We start from the raw sequence: 15407 nt of genomic DNA, 5'->3' as shown, positions 1-15407 counted from the left end.
GAATCTAGCTGTATGATCTGAACAAGGGTGGACTCAGCAAATAGAATAAAAAAGACAATGTACCCCAAAACAATACTGCTGTCCTGTGGATTCTTGAAAATTCAATAGAGTTCATTCTTTGGTTTAAGGAATTACCTAACTGCTAGAATTCTAATCCTGGAAGTGACCAAGCTTAGCTCACTCATTATTTACACCTCAGTGGAAATGAACTTATCATACCTTTCTTTTTTTTTTTCTTCTCCCCAGACCTTTGTTAATTAAGAGTATGACTTTTTAAGGTTTGTATGAGAACAGGAGGCACTGGTTAGCTGAGGAATGGAGTAGACCGCAAGCTACAGAAAGGACAGACTAAAATTTGACAACTAACACTGCCTCTTATATCTAGTTCCTGATATATTATGATGTATATGAATTGATATAAAAGACATTGATCCAACTCTGGCTTACGTGTTAAAGTCAAACCCAAGAGTACCACACAGTTTTCAATGGGGATTATTCCTTTACCTCTTCCTTAGCTCTTTGGAAGCAGGAATAAAGGTAACAAAAAATGTGCCTCTCCCCTGCATCTCGATCAGCAGAGAGATTCAACGTTGTAGAAGAAGTCATGTTAATCAAGTGGTTGCCTGGATCCTGAAGTAATAAGCGAGCGAAGACAGCCTTTAAGAAAAACAAGCAAAACACTAAATCACTGCAAAGTTACTCTTAGAATATCAAGATGTAAAAGGTCATTCTGACACAGGTTACTGCGAGAATCACAGGATGAAGAGTGAAGGGGCCGTAAAGGACCCCACCTTACTATTTTAGAAAATATTAGGTATATAACTGTATATGCCATTTATCCTTGAACACTATGGGTTTGACATGGATTTTTTTCAATAAATACAAACACTGTAAATTTATCTTCTATTGCTTATAATATATTTTCTTTTCCCTCGCTGACTTTATTGTTTGGTATCCATAAGGCTTCAGGTCAACAGTAGGCTATTTGCTGTTTTTGGAGAGTAACAGGTTATAACATGGATTTTTGACCACCCCTAACCCCCTTGTTGTTCAAGGGTCACCTGTACAGTTATCCTAAATAGAGCTCAAATGTCTAGTATAACCCTAGCATAGAGTAAGCATTAAAACAGCATTTGTTGAATGGTGTGGAGAATCAGTGACTGAATTTATACATGAAATCTATTCCTCTGTGTGACTGCTGGCACTCAGACTTCTATAAAGATAATTTAAACATATAAAGTTAAACTACAAGTTGTCAAGTGTCTGCCCTACCAAACTTTTATTCCTTTACAGTTAATTAGACACTTATAAGGTAAAGCGTACTATTTTGATTTTGGTAAAGATATAAAGAAAGACACACACCTCACCCCTGAGAACTGAAGGAACTGATAGGGGAGATAAAACAGGTACATAAAAAAGCCACTACATGTTACAGAAGGTGATAATTGCTATCTGAGAGGCATAGAGAGTTCACACCAGGAATTCAGATATGTGGCCATGGAAAATAAGAAGATCCCCAAAGAGGAATACCACAGACAACGTTAAGAGATGGAAGTAAGCAAAGTCATGGTTGGGGAAACATAAGCAGAGTTCAAGAGCATGGCTAGTTTGTGCTGAGGGCACACAAAGGAACATCAGAGTGGTACCTGCTCAACGTTGTTCATATCAAGCCAGTCTTGATCTTCCAGGTCTACTGCCATTTCTTCCAAATACACACAACGGCTGGGGATGCCATTCCCACTTTTCAAGCTTGGGTCACCTGGGAAATGGTTTTAATCTGGTAGGTTAAGAATAATGCTTCCGTCTTATACAGACAACTGATTTTTTAAAAAAAGATTTTATTTGACAGAGAGAGAGAACAAATGAGCACACAAGCAGGGGGAGCAGCAGAGGGAGAGGGAGAAGCAGGCTCCCCACTAAGCAGGGAGCCAGATGCACAGCTTGATCTCAGGACTGCAGGATCATGACCTGAGCAGGTGCTCAAATGAGCAGATGCTTAACCAACTGAGCCACGCAGGTGCCCCCAGACAACTGATCTTGAGCATTTCTCTTGAATGTCAAGTCCAACTCAGGTGGTATCAATGATAATCTTTTTTTTTTATCAAGGATAATCTTGACACACAAAGCAGTATCTAAAGACTTAAATCTTTTCCAAGAGTCAAAGAGCATGTCAGGTTTTGTCATAAACTTAACATTATGACATTTAAAAGAGTAAATCTCAGGGATGTCAGGGTGGCTCAGTGGTTGAGTGTCTGTCTGCCTTTGGCTCAGGGTGTGGTCCCGGGATCTGGGATCAAGTAAGTCCCACATCAGGCTCCTTGTGGGGAACCTGCTTCTCCCTCTGCCTATGTCTCTACCTCTCTCTCTCTGTGTCTCTCATGCATAAATAAATAAAATCTTAAAAAAAAAAAAAAGTAAATTCCAGACAAAAGCACATACTTTGGGGTTTAACTACAGATAGGACATAGAAGGAAAACACTATGACACCTCTTGGTTGACACCTCTTGGGTTCCCATCTAAATGTTTAGGTCACCTCTGAGAAGAAAAAGGACTTGGCTACCACTTGCATTTCCTTTTAAGGTGGTAAAGGTAAGGAGCTATTGACCCAGTCCATATCAAAATGGTAACGAAAGCTGCACTTGTGTCTAAATACTATTTTTAGGTCAATCAAAAGCTTCACTGAAATGTCAAAACTGTGTTCTAGGCAGTACAGTTAGTTTAACCACTAGATACAGTAGGTTTCTATGAACAAGTTCCTAACCCAAGCAGGAAGGGAAGAGTAATGAATAGATTGGCTGCAAGTCTGTAACTCACTGTTGTCCAGAGTAATGAGGAAGATCCTTTGGATCATGTGATTGATGTTGAGTTGCTCACATATTTCTTGCTGTGAACGGAAGGAACGGCTAATCTCAGCCACAGAGTAATCAAATTCATCCAGGCTTTCTGACACACTATTATCCGAGTCATCTGGGCTAGCTGTGAGTTCATCTGCCAGAAAATGTAAGCCATTAAGAGTTAAGCTCTTATCTTTAAGAGACAACCAAGTATACTATCAAAAATGATAAATGTTATCAAGAGAAAGATAATTTGGGATGTGAAACAAGTTAATCATCTAATTAGTGAATATCTCAAGTCACGAAACTTTTTTTTTAAATTTAGATATAAATGATGTATAACATTATATTAGTTTCAGGTATACAATATGATTTGATATTTGTATATATTGCAAAATGGTCACCACAATGATTCTAGTTAACATTCGTCACCATAGAGTTATAGTTTCCTCTTGTGATAAGAATTTTTCAGATCTACTACTCTCGTAGTAACTTTCAAACATGCAATACAGTATTATTAACTATAGACACCATGCTATTCAATATATCCTTAGGACTTCTTTATTTTATAACTCAAGTTTGTATTTTTTGATCCCCTGTATCCACCTCACCCCGGGCAACCACCAATCTGTTCTCTGTATCTATGAGTTTCTTTCTCTCTTTTTTTATGTATCATCTATAACTGAGAACATTTCTTTGTTTTTATTTGTCTTTTTCTGTCTGACATTTCATGTCACATGGGTCTGTGTTGCAAATGGCAAGAATATTCCATTGTGTGTGTGGTATATTTTCTTTATTCATTCATCCACTAATGGACACAGTTGTTTCCATGTCTTGGCTATTATAAACAATGTTGCAATGAACATGGGTGTACTGTGCTTTTCAAGTTAGTGTTTTTGTTTTCTTTGGGTAAATACTCAGAAATGAATTCCTGGATCATATGGTAACTGTATTTTTCATTCTTTAAAGAACCTCTATAATGTTTCCCATAGTGGCTGGACCAACTTACATTCCCACCAACAGTGCACCAGGGTTCTCTTTTCTCCACATCCTCGATAATACTTGTTATTTCGATTGTAGTCATTCTAACAGATATGAGGTGACAACTCATTGTGGTTTACATTTGCATTTCTTTGATAAGTGATGCTGAGCACCTTTTCATGTACCTGTTGGTCATCTGTATGTCTTCTTTGGAAAAATGTCCATACAGATCCTTTGCTCATTTTTAAACTGGATTATTTATTAATTGAGTTGTATGTGGCAACATCCTAAATACAGGATTCTGAAATTCCTGGCTGTAAATCCTACCACATTTTACAAATCAAATTCTTTCCACTCATAATTGCACTCTGTATTACCAAAAGTAGTAACACTATGCAGAATCTCAGTGAACAAAGAATTACCTAACAGACCACTATGCCTTTAATTTTAAATATATAGATTTTTCCTGATTTTAAAGAACACATGTTTTATTTTTTTTTTAAAGATGATTTATTTTATTTATTTATTCATGAGAGACAGAGAGAGAGAGAGAGAGAGAGAGAGAGGCAGAGACACAGGCAGAGGGAGAAGCAGGCTCCATGCAGGGAACCTGACATGGGACTCGATCCTGGGTCTCAAGGACTATACCCTGGGCTGAAGGCAGGCGCTAAACTGCTGAGCCACCTGGGCTGCCCAAGAACACATATGTTTTAATAAATAATCCCAAATTGTATAGGAAAATATAAAGTAAAAAGTCTCCTCTGAACAAACTCCCTATGGACAACCACTTAAGTTAACAAAGTGTTTCAGATTTTTTTTTTTTTTTCCTATTCTGGTGCTAATGTTTATTGCTAGGGCTTTCAGTTACCAAAAAAAAAAAAAAAAAAAAAAAAGAAAAAGAAAAAGAAAGAAAAGAAAAGAAAAAAAAAAGGACGGATTATACTATATATACTGCTTTCCAGCTTGCTCTTTAAATTTAATCAGCACCAACATCCTTCTCTGTTAGGTCATTTATAGGCCTACCTCATTTTTTGTAATAGCTGCACTGTATTGCTTTGTATGCACACACTCTGACTTGTGTAGCTACTTCTCAACTGATGAACATTTGGGCTGTTTCCAATTTTTCATGATTTCAAACACTACTGCATCGAATAGTACTCTTTTTGTACACCTGTATGAGTAATTCTGCAAGGTAAATTTGTAGAAGCAGAATTGCTGAGTTAAAGAGCTTGCACATTTAAAAGTAAACATATATTACCAAATTATCCTCAGAAAGACTGCTCTCCTTTACAAGCCCCTCAACAACAGTTTATGAGAGAGTACCTGTTTAAATCTTCACATATTTCATACAGTGCTCTAATTATTAGCAGGCTAGATTTTTAAAATCATTTGATTATTGCATATAAATTGCTCATTTGAGTCTTTTCCCCTCTAATTTGTTACTATTTTCTTATTGACTGGGTCTTTTTACTTTTTAAAAAAAGCAACCTTACATTAGGAGATTGCAGGAGGAAAAGGGGCGTGAGGAATAGGAATAATAAGGAAATGGGAAGATAGGATTTATGAGTATGTGGTTGAGGGAAATTCTGCTACATAGGTTATTAGCTCTTATCACTCTCGGGGTTCAGAGAACTTATAGGAGAAGATTGACAGACCGCTTGTCCTGGCTGTCAGTAGACAGAGCTCCCCCTCCGAATGGACCTCATGCTGAAAGAGTTAAGGTGGTATTGTTCACTAAAAAGCCACATGAGCCTGCATCTGCTTTTTTCTACCAACAGTGACTGTTCTGAAAGGCCAGGCAAAACTCAGAAGTTAAGAGTTGCTTTAGTGTGTTGAGTGTAGGCAATGTGAAGCTCAACATAGGAGGCCAAAGGTTTTGGCAGAGTACTAACTACTGGTGGAAAACAGGTTAGACCTGGTGACATGGTAAGCTGTAAACAAACTAAAATGAGGAGAAGCCAAAATAGTAACAGAAGCGCATGTATCTGATTTGTCCCACTGCTTGGTGCCTGCAACACTCCCAACTCAAGCCAGCCTGATGTCTGACAGCCAGAAGAACAAACATTTGCCACTCTACTCCTATAAGGTTAAGTTCTTCTCTGAACCCTGAGAGTGACAGGAGCTAAGAATCTCTGCAGCAGAATTTCCAACTACATACTCATAAATCATATTTCTCCATTTTCTTATATCCCTATTCCTCACTCCCCTTTCCTTCCTACAATCTCCTAATGCAAGAATCTGGAAGAGATTGCAGAGATTGAGACCGAGCTGCCTTTTTTTAATGTTTGGAAGTCAGCATTACATATACGCCCCCCCTTTGCTTCATCATTACTCTGTCTACTACTCTTCTGTCTTGCCCTTACCTCCTTTTTATTCAGTCCTGAGCAGAGAGCAAAGCTACAACTCAGCTATGTATACCAGCACTTTTGAAATAAAATCAAGGGAAAATATAAACATTTCTCCTTTCCAAAAAATACTATTATTCCAAAAAATATCATTTTTTTTTTTTGGAGAGAAGGGGAGTAGTTTCTGGCTTGAAAGACTGTGACTACACTCAGAAGCCTAATAATGTGAGAAACAGTATCCTGATTCTCCTAGGCTGTATGTCTTCCTACAGAAGGAAGTTACGCTTGATCTTAACTTTGGTCCTAGATAAGGAAAATCATTTTTCTGATTAGTGAGATCTTATTCTGATTTTTTTTTTCACATTAAGGCAAAGGATCAGATATTCTTAGAAGTCACGACAGTACACTATAAAAGTGACCACTTCTCAGGATGGAAGAGGTATTTTGTTTGGGATCAACTCTGAAGCACTGGGCTTAAGAACAAATTTCATTTATTTGTCTACCAAAAAGCCAAAAACCATTTTATAATTCTTCCTTTTACTTGTCTGCTTTCTACAGCTGCACATAACCTGCTCTCCACACCTATGACTACAACCTCAGCTTCCTATTTAAAAAGATTTATTTAAGTATTTTTGCTAGGTGATTTTTAAAATAAACAGCTCGACAGCATTGGGATCACGACTGGCATCTGTTACTACGGAACCACCTGTTATCTGGTTTCTCTTTATGCAGTGGGGAGGAGAGAGTTGAAAACAAAACAAACAAGGAAAATAAACAAAAAACCCCAATTTATGCCTTTAATGAACAAAAAACAACCTGTGCCCCCAGATCAACTCCAATTGCAATTATAGACCCTAAGAAGACTTTACTTGGGAAGACCCCATTCTAGGTCACCTCATCCCCTGCTACTGGCTCCTCTACTTACCAGATTGCTGCTTCAGCTGCTCTTTTTGGATTGCTGCAAACTGCTTGGCATCAGCCAGGGAGCCAAAAAGAGCAGCAAAGGGGTTACTCGAGATGTTGTTGTTATTCTCCTGGTCTGTCATTTCACTTTAAAGTATCCTCCATCCAGACCTAGGGGGAGGGGCTGCAGAAAGGACAGGTATCAGACATGGGGGGCAGATAACACAACAGCCAGGATTATACCCAAAGTTGGTTCCTTCCTCATTTCTTGAACACAACTTGTAAAAATGCTTTGGGTAAGACCTTCCAATTCCTGTTCCAAGATTCAAGGCATTTTTGGCAAAATGGTTACAAAACCCACCAACTGGATAAGGTGGCCTGATTTGGGGGCATCTAAAATCAAATAGCTTTAAAAATGTTCAAGCTGAAAAAAAAAAAAGTTCAAGCTGGAATGCATTTAATCTGTTGACATGTTTCTATTTGCCATACCTTTAAAAAATAAGTTAAGCAGGGGGTGCCCAGGTGGCTCAGGCAGATAAGCATCTGCCTTCCACTCAGGTCCTGATCCTGGAGTCCTGGGATCCAGTCCCATGGGGGCTCCTGCTCAGTGGGGAGTCTGCTTCTTGCTCTCCCTCTGCCCCGCCCCCTGCTCATGCTTGTGTGCGCGTGCGCTCTCTCTCTCTCTCATATAAATACATAAAATCTTAAAAAAAAATAGGTTAAGCAGAATTACTCAATGAGAGAACTCATCTACTCATTGTAACAACAATGTGGCATTGTCTGAAAAATAGGACAACAGCTACACATTTCCCATAAATCTCTAGGCCAGCCAATATGTTCTCATTCACCATGAACATAAGATGGCACTTGCTCAGACCTCTAGGACTTAAAGCTGGAGCTGGGAACTCTTTAGCTACATATAAACTAACTGTAAGCCTCTTGGCAAATCAGGACAGGAACCTGATCAGCAGCGTGCTGTGGGCTTTAAATATGTATCAGGCAATTTATCTCTACTCCTAGGCTTATACCAATTGAGATTTCTTCCACTAAAACTAAATGGTCTTTGCTTAATTCTATATTTAATCGCCACTACTAGATAAACACTGCCGACACACACAAATTCCTAACGTGGAACATGAAATAGGTATATACCTCAAAGGTATTTAGTGGAGCTGACTGAGCCTGCATTTGCACTCTTCTGATTACATTTCCTCATTCAAGTGCCAAGGGGACTCAGTGGCACAATGAGATGAGCACAGAGCCCTGAAAGGCTGGAACCCTTTCTGAAATTTTAAGGCCACAGCATAGAAATACAACCCTGAAAAAGGTGGGAAGAGACAAAGGGTATGAATATTCTGGTCACAAGGATACTGAACTGCTAAAAGGACAGAGGCCTTAGAAATATGGGGATGGGGTATGAGGGAAGGAGAAAAAATATTTTTGAGGTCTACCTTTAATCTGAGGTAAGACTCCTTAAAGAATCATATTCACAAGAGCTAATACAAGTTGGAAAAGTTACCCTTATTTTTTGGAAGAAGAGAGACTAACATTTCTTGACAATTCAGAGACATCTCCACCAGTTGTGTCACACTCCTCTGTCGTGTTTTCTGCATAAGACCTAATGACTAATTATTTGTAATTACTTAGGTACATGGTCTAGTCTCCTTTCAGCATGGTTCTGGGCTTTACTGCTCAAGGAACTGAACTATTAGATGTTGCTCTATGTATTTTATTTTTTGCAATGTATAGTTTAGTTAAGCTTAGTAATCCAAAAATAAAATTAGCACATTTAGTGCTGGAAATCACAAAGATCCTTGAGAGGACTTCCATCTCATTTAACCACTGCATAAGCTTAATTGTTATCCCTAATTCACATGGAGACACTAACAATTGTCTCATTGCCAGCTGATCACCCCCCACCTTTATCCTGAGATGTTCTGAAGTCCAGGGGCATGCATAAAGTATAGTGAGCTCTTGTGATTTTGTCTTCAAAACATCATTCTCTTTTTTCAACATGACACTCCAGATTTTTCCTTTGGGGATCCACCCCATTCTTAGTCCATGTATTCAGAAGAGGATGGCCTCACCCACTAGCTCAAGGAATGAGCATATGAATCTGGGCTGGCCAAACAAAATGCAGCATGCTCTGACCAAAGTGACTGACTGAGGAGTAGGCCTATCAGAATCAATCAACACCCAGCTTCAGGCTGAATCTACAAAAGAGGGAACTCTTTCTTTCCTGCTTGTGTTGTTAAGAAGGTAAGAAATAAATCTGGAATTGCCAGGAATTAGCCCAAAACTAAGTCAAGATATAGGAAAACAGAGTTGAGAGATGGAAAGAGAGTCTTTCAGTTATAAAAAAAGCCAATAGATTTCCCTCTCTTGCGAAAGCCAGTTTGAATGGGCTTTTAAAAACACAACTGAGGGGTGCCTGGCTGGCTCAGTCAGTAGAGCATGCCACTCTTGATGTCAAGGTTCTAAGTTTGAACCCAATGTTGGGAGTAGATTACTTAAAAATAAAATCTTAAAAAAAAAAAAAAACTGAAAAGAGTTTAGATTAATGCAAAGGAGATGCATCATCTGCACCCCTATAAGAGGTAGAAAGGAAGCAAATTGAAAATCAGGGATACAGAACATATGAAAAGATAGGGTCCTAAGACCATCGAGACAACTAAACAGGATTTATGATAGTAAATCGCATTATTTCCTCCTTTTTCAATATTATACTGTCACATTATAAAAAGAAGCTAGGGGCACTTGGGTGGTACCGTCGGTTAAGTGTCCAATGCTTGGTTTCAGCTCAGGTCATGATCTCAGAGTCGTGAGACTAAGCTACAGGTCAGGATCCACACTCAACTATAGTCTGCTTAAGACTCTCTTGCTTTCCCTCTGCCCCTCCCTGCTGCTTGTGTACATGCTCCAGCTCTAAGATAAATAAATCTTAAAAAAAAAAAAAAAAAAAGAAGTTAGGGAATGCCTGGGTGGCTCAGTGATTGAGCATCTGCCTTTGGCTCAGGTTGTGATCCCAGTGTCTCAGGATCAAGTCCCACATCAGGATCCCTAGAGGGAGCCTGCTTCTCCCTCTGCCTGTGTCTCTGCCCCTCTCTCTCTGTGTCTCTCATGAATAAATGAATAAAATCTTAAAGAAAAAGTTAGCTTCCTATTATCTTTTATCTCTATTAATAGGATTTATAACTTTCAACTATTATATTCCTAATGCAGACCTTTTACCTTGCTAGACAGTAAGCAATTTGAATACAATTTCCTATCTGATTAGTTTTTCTCTGTGTCTGGCATTATACATCACAACCACAGAATACCAAATAAATATTTATTGAATGATTCAATCTTACATGTCATTACTCCTGACCTCCTTGTAAGCACCCATGATCCTACTTCAAGATAAGAGCTTTATTATGTGTCTTGGGTCGCAGTAGCAGGTCACGCTTCTGGGCCAGACACTTGTGGCTCTTTCATATCTCAGCTTGTGTAGAATTGAGAATGGAAATAAATCTCTTGTCATCTCTCCTGTAAGTCTTTTTGAAAAACAAAAAAGTTTTTGCCTACTTCATTAAGCTCATCTTTCTCATAGGAACTTCAATTCTGTGCACAAATTACTTTCATCGTCAAATACTGTGTAACCACTTGCAGAAAAGTTTCACAGAAAAGGGACAAAAGATCACCTGATGGAAACCTTTGTAGAGATGTCAGTTTAGATATGTTCAATGCTTTCACAAATATAAGAGTACCTAGATATCACCCACTCCAAGAGGTCTGAGAAAACGGAGCCCTGATATTTTGTTTTCATATTCAATGTCACTGATTATTTATAATCTTCCATTTTCAACTGCCATACAGAGATACAATACCATTCTGTTGTTAGCCTTTGGGATGGTGCCTCCATCAATCCTTAGGAGCTTTTGGATTTGATTCTCTCTTTTTTTTTTAAAGATTTTATTTATTTGAGAGAGATTGTGAGCGCACACGAGTGAGGAAGGGGGTGGGAGGGGTATAGGGAAAGGGAGTGGCATTCAATTAGTCTGCCTCTCCCTATGTCCCTGCTCTCTCCATAGGGAGAAAGCACACACTCCTTGAGCAGGGAGCCCAAGTGAGGGCCCAATCCCTGGACCCCGAGATCATGACCTGAGTCGATGTCAGACACTTAACTGACTGAGCCACCCAGGCGCCCTGGATTTGATTCCTTTTAATATGTCCTACTTAAAAACACATTTCACTCTGATATACTCACTGTAAGGGTCTACATCTACAATAGCTATTTACCTCCAGTCCTACAAAATCCCCTCACACCGCCCCCTCCGGAATTCCATCTTTTGTTTATGAACAGCACTGCTAATCCCTAAGGATCAACTGTCAACTCTTAAAAAGCCACGCCCACAAATGTTTTGACATCAGACTTAGTGTTGCAAATTAATTTTCTTTAAAAAGTTTGTTTATTTATTTACCTGAGCCAAAGGCAGATGCTCAACCACTGAGCCACTCAGGTGCCCCTTGTATTGCAAATTTAAAAGAATATCCTACATATTCTTTTATTTATTTATTTTTTTATTTTTTTATTTTTAATATTTTTTTTCAATTTTTATTTATTTATGATAGTCACAGAGAGAGAGAGAGAGAGAGGCAGAGACACAGGCAGAGGGAGAAGCAGGCTCCATGCACCGGGAGCCCGATGTGGGATTCGATCCCGGGTCTCCAGGATCGCGCCCTGGGCCAAAGGCAGGCGCCAAACCGCTGCGCCACCCAGGGATCCCCTACATATTCTTTTAAACAGAAATATGTAGAATACTTTGTAAAACTGGGTTGGCAAAAACCAAGCTCTATTAAATCATACTTTTTAAAGGTCTCTCTCCTAGTGAGACATTAAATCAAACAAGAATTAAAATGTTTTTCACTGTTATATGCTCCACCCCGGAAATTCTTTCAGGTCCCGCTGAAGTGGCAACAGATCCTAACAACACACGAGCGAGCAAGAAGGATCTTACATCAAGTCAAAAAGCCGACAGCATTCTTTCCTGGGTCCCCCATGCGTCACAGGAGGGTCCCAGGTGACACCAAAGCAGCGAAACTAAACGTATCCTTGCTCTGTGAGCGGAAAAATGATCCCAAAGACACGACCTTTCAAATACAAGCTCCTGAGCTGCGGTTACTCAATCTTATTAGCGTCTTCTACACCCTATTGGTGTAGGGTGCACGAAGCACGCAGCCAAGAGTTTTGAGTAGCGACCTGATCACGTGCCATAAGAAATGTCAATGTCTTGCCGCATGTATTCAACTTGTTGGATTGCTGCGACTGGTGCTCAATTCTCCCTTCCCTGGCATCCGGCTATTGGTTGTCTATGCTTCGCATTTCATCTCCCCAGGTTCCATAAGGGATCCGCGGCAAGGGAGACCCACCCACTCGGCGCTCGTTCCAGAGAAAGGAAGTCAAAGACAACGCAAGGCCAATGTTCTGGCCTTTTCCCGGAGAGGAACGGGCAAAAAGGGGAGCGATGATGCCAGAAACTGGGGCACCTTAACCAGGTCCCAAATTAGGGTCGAAGTTCATGAAGGAGAGGGTCAAGGGTCAGGAAAACACCGAAGGAATGTGGAGGCAAGCGTGCAGAGGCCTGGAGTGGCATTCAACCAGGAGAAGAAAATCCCATCGCGGATTCAACGATCCCCTCCCGTCAAGCTATTTCCTCTCTTACCAGAGCCTGAAGGGCCACCAGCGACGACACGACAAGAGTCTCAGTGGCCGAAGGGTTCCCACTTCCGACTCAGCACGGCAACCGGAACTTACGTCATGACCAGGCGCCGGGCCTCATAGAACCTCATCCGGGTGCGGGAAGCAGGGCGCGCGGCTCTGCGCGGGGAACTGGCGCGCAAACACCTCCACGGCGCACGCGCTAGACAGCTGGGCGGGGCGGAAGTGGCCGGAAGTGGTCTTGGGGACGGGGCGGGGGCGGGGTTTGGCTGGAGCTTGGTGAAGTAAGAGGCGGGTTTGAAGTCTGGTGTCTCCGTGGCGGGTGGGACTTGGTGATCCTTGGCGCTGCTGGCAACCTCTGTGGGCCTTTGCTTTCTATCTTCCCCACCAGTGTCGTGCCTTTTTGAAGCAGCTTCTGTTACTCTTCATAGATTATTATTATCCATGAGGCAATGACAACAGCAATAACAATAACAAGGCTTTGAGCTCTTACTGGGGGTCAGGCAGGGTGCTAAGGTAATGCTAGCTTTGGATTTCAGTTTTCTTATTTGTAACGTGGGGACATCATGCGTGCTTCAAGGTTACATTGAGGTACGCAAAGGCAGCGAAAGCAGCGCACTTTTCAAGAGAATTCATAGAATGAGGCAAAATATTTGTAAAATCCTATGTCTGATAAAGGATTAATGTCCAAAACATGTAAAGAACTTCTACAGCTCAACAACAACAAAAAAACCACACAGTGTGGTTCAAAAATGGGCCATGAACTTGAATAGACATCCCTCCAAGGAAGATACACAAATGGCCAATAAGCACACGAAAAGATGCTCAATGTCACTAATCATTACAGAAATGCAAATCGAAACTTCCAATGAAATAATACCTCACATCCTTTTGGAAGTTTATTATCAAAAAAAAAAAAAAAGGAAAAGAAGTGTTGGCGAAGAGAAGGAGAGCTAGGAACCCTTGGGCATTGCTGATGGGAATGTAAAATAGTGCAATATTTTGGGAAAATTTTGGTGGTTCCTCAAATAGTGTAATATAGAATTACCATGTGATACAGCAATTCCACTTCTGGGTATGCACCACAAAGAATTGAAGGCAGGAACTCAAACAGATACTTGTACACCAATGTTCATAACGTTATGTAGAATAGCCAAAAAGGGGAAACAATGCAAAATGTGCACTGACAAATGAATAAATACATAAAATGTAGTATATACATACACTTGACTATTATTTAGCCTTAAAAAGGCTGAAATTCTAATACATGCTACAACATGGATAAACCTTGAAAACATTATGTTACGTAAAAAAAGCAGGACACAAAAGAACAAATATTGTATGATTCCACTTATATGTGGTACCTAGAATAAGCAAATTAATAGGGATAGAAAAGTAGAATAGAGGTTACCAGGGGCTGGGGGAAGGGAAGAATGGGGAATGATTGTTTAATGGGTACAGAGGTCAAGATGATGAAAAAAGTTTTTGAAATGGATAGTGGTGATTGTTGCATAATATTGTCTATGTACTTAATGCCACTGAATAGTACACTTAAAATGTTTAAAATGACAAATTGCATGTTATGTATATTTCTCCACAAACACATATACACACAGAGTGCTGTGCAATTTTTAAATGTGTATCTTGTTCCAGCATGATACTAGTTTCTGAAGATACATTAGTAAAAATACGTAAGTCTTTTCTTTCCTGGAGCTTACAGTCCAGGTGAGAGTGGAGTGGCAACTCCATTTAAAATCAATGGGCACAGGATCATTCAAAAAATTGTTCTAGAATAACTGGGTAGCTATGTGGTGTTAAAGTTAGTCAATGTGTTAGGCCTTTACATGAGAATTAATTCAAGATGAATCATTCATTTAAATGTATAAAATGAAACCATAAAGTGTCAGGAATTCATAGGAAAACTTTTTAAAAAGAATAATCTTAAAATGGAGAAGACCTTTCTAAATAGGAAACAACCTACAAGCCATAAAAGATCAATGAATTCTACTGCATGCAGATACAGATTCTGCTATACTCAGATAAGTAAAATATGGACAGAAAACCAACCATCATGAAGTCAAAGAACAAATACCAAAATTGGAAAAATATCTGCAACTAATATCACAAACAAAAAATCTAGTTTCCCACATATGCAAAGTGCTGTTGCAAGTCAATAAGATAAAGGGATATGAGCCTATATATCCTGAGAAGGAAAAATACATGATTCACTTCCATTATTATTTTTATTTTTTAAAATATTTTATTTATTCGTGAGAGACACACAGAGAGAGGCAGAGACATAGGCAGAGGGAAAAGCAGGTTCCTCACAGGGAGCCTGATGCGGGACTCGATCCCTGGGGCCTGGGATCACACCTTGAGCCAAAGGCAGATGCTCAACCACTGGGCCACCCAGGTGTCCTCACTTCCATTTTTGATAAGGAAAATGTAAATTAAAACTATACTGAGATGTCATTTTTAACTTATGAAATCGGCAAAGTTCAAAAAGTATGGAGTAAAAGGCACTCTCAATTATTGTTATTGGGAGTAAACACTAGTCCAACCTCCATGAAGTGCAATTTGGCAATATTTAATAAAATTAAAAGTGCAAATACATTATGGCTCCCAAGTATCATTTATTTATAT

At 39.6% G+C, this 15407-nt stretch overlaps 1 protein-coding gene across 2 annotated transcripts in view; it reads right to left on the bottom strand.

Moving 5' to 3' along the window:
- UBE4A (ubiquitination factor E4A) overlaps positions 1 to 12916 on the bottom strand; it is a 37719-nt gene extending 24803 nt beyond the window's left edge. For both annotated transcript variants that reach the window (XM_072822225.1, XM_072822226.1), the window contains exons 1-5: positions 12769 to 12916; positions 7086 to 7247; positions 2815 to 2988; positions 1647 to 1759; positions 505 to 657 (exon numbers count right to left, since the gene is read on the bottom strand). In XM_072822225.1, coding sequence (XP_072678326.1) covers positions 505 to 657; positions 1647 to 1759; positions 2815 to 2988; positions 7086 to 7206 — 561 coding nt within the window. In that variant the 5' untranslated portion in view covers positions 7207 to 7247; positions 12769 to 12916. The remainder of the gene's footprint in view (positions 1 to 504; positions 658 to 1646; positions 1760 to 2814; positions 2989 to 7085; positions 7248 to 12768) is intronic.
- Between the last annotated feature and the right edge of the window lie 2491 nt (positions 12917 to 15407).

This window comes from Canis lupus, chromosome 3, assembly GCF_048164855.1.
Source record: "Canis lupus baileyi chromosome 3, mCanLup2.hap1, whole genome shotgun sequence".
NCBI classification, from domain to species: Eukaryota; Metazoa; Chordata; class Mammalia; order Carnivora; family Canidae; genus Canis; species Canis lupus.
This window is presented reverse-complemented; position numbering and strand designations above follow the sequence as displayed.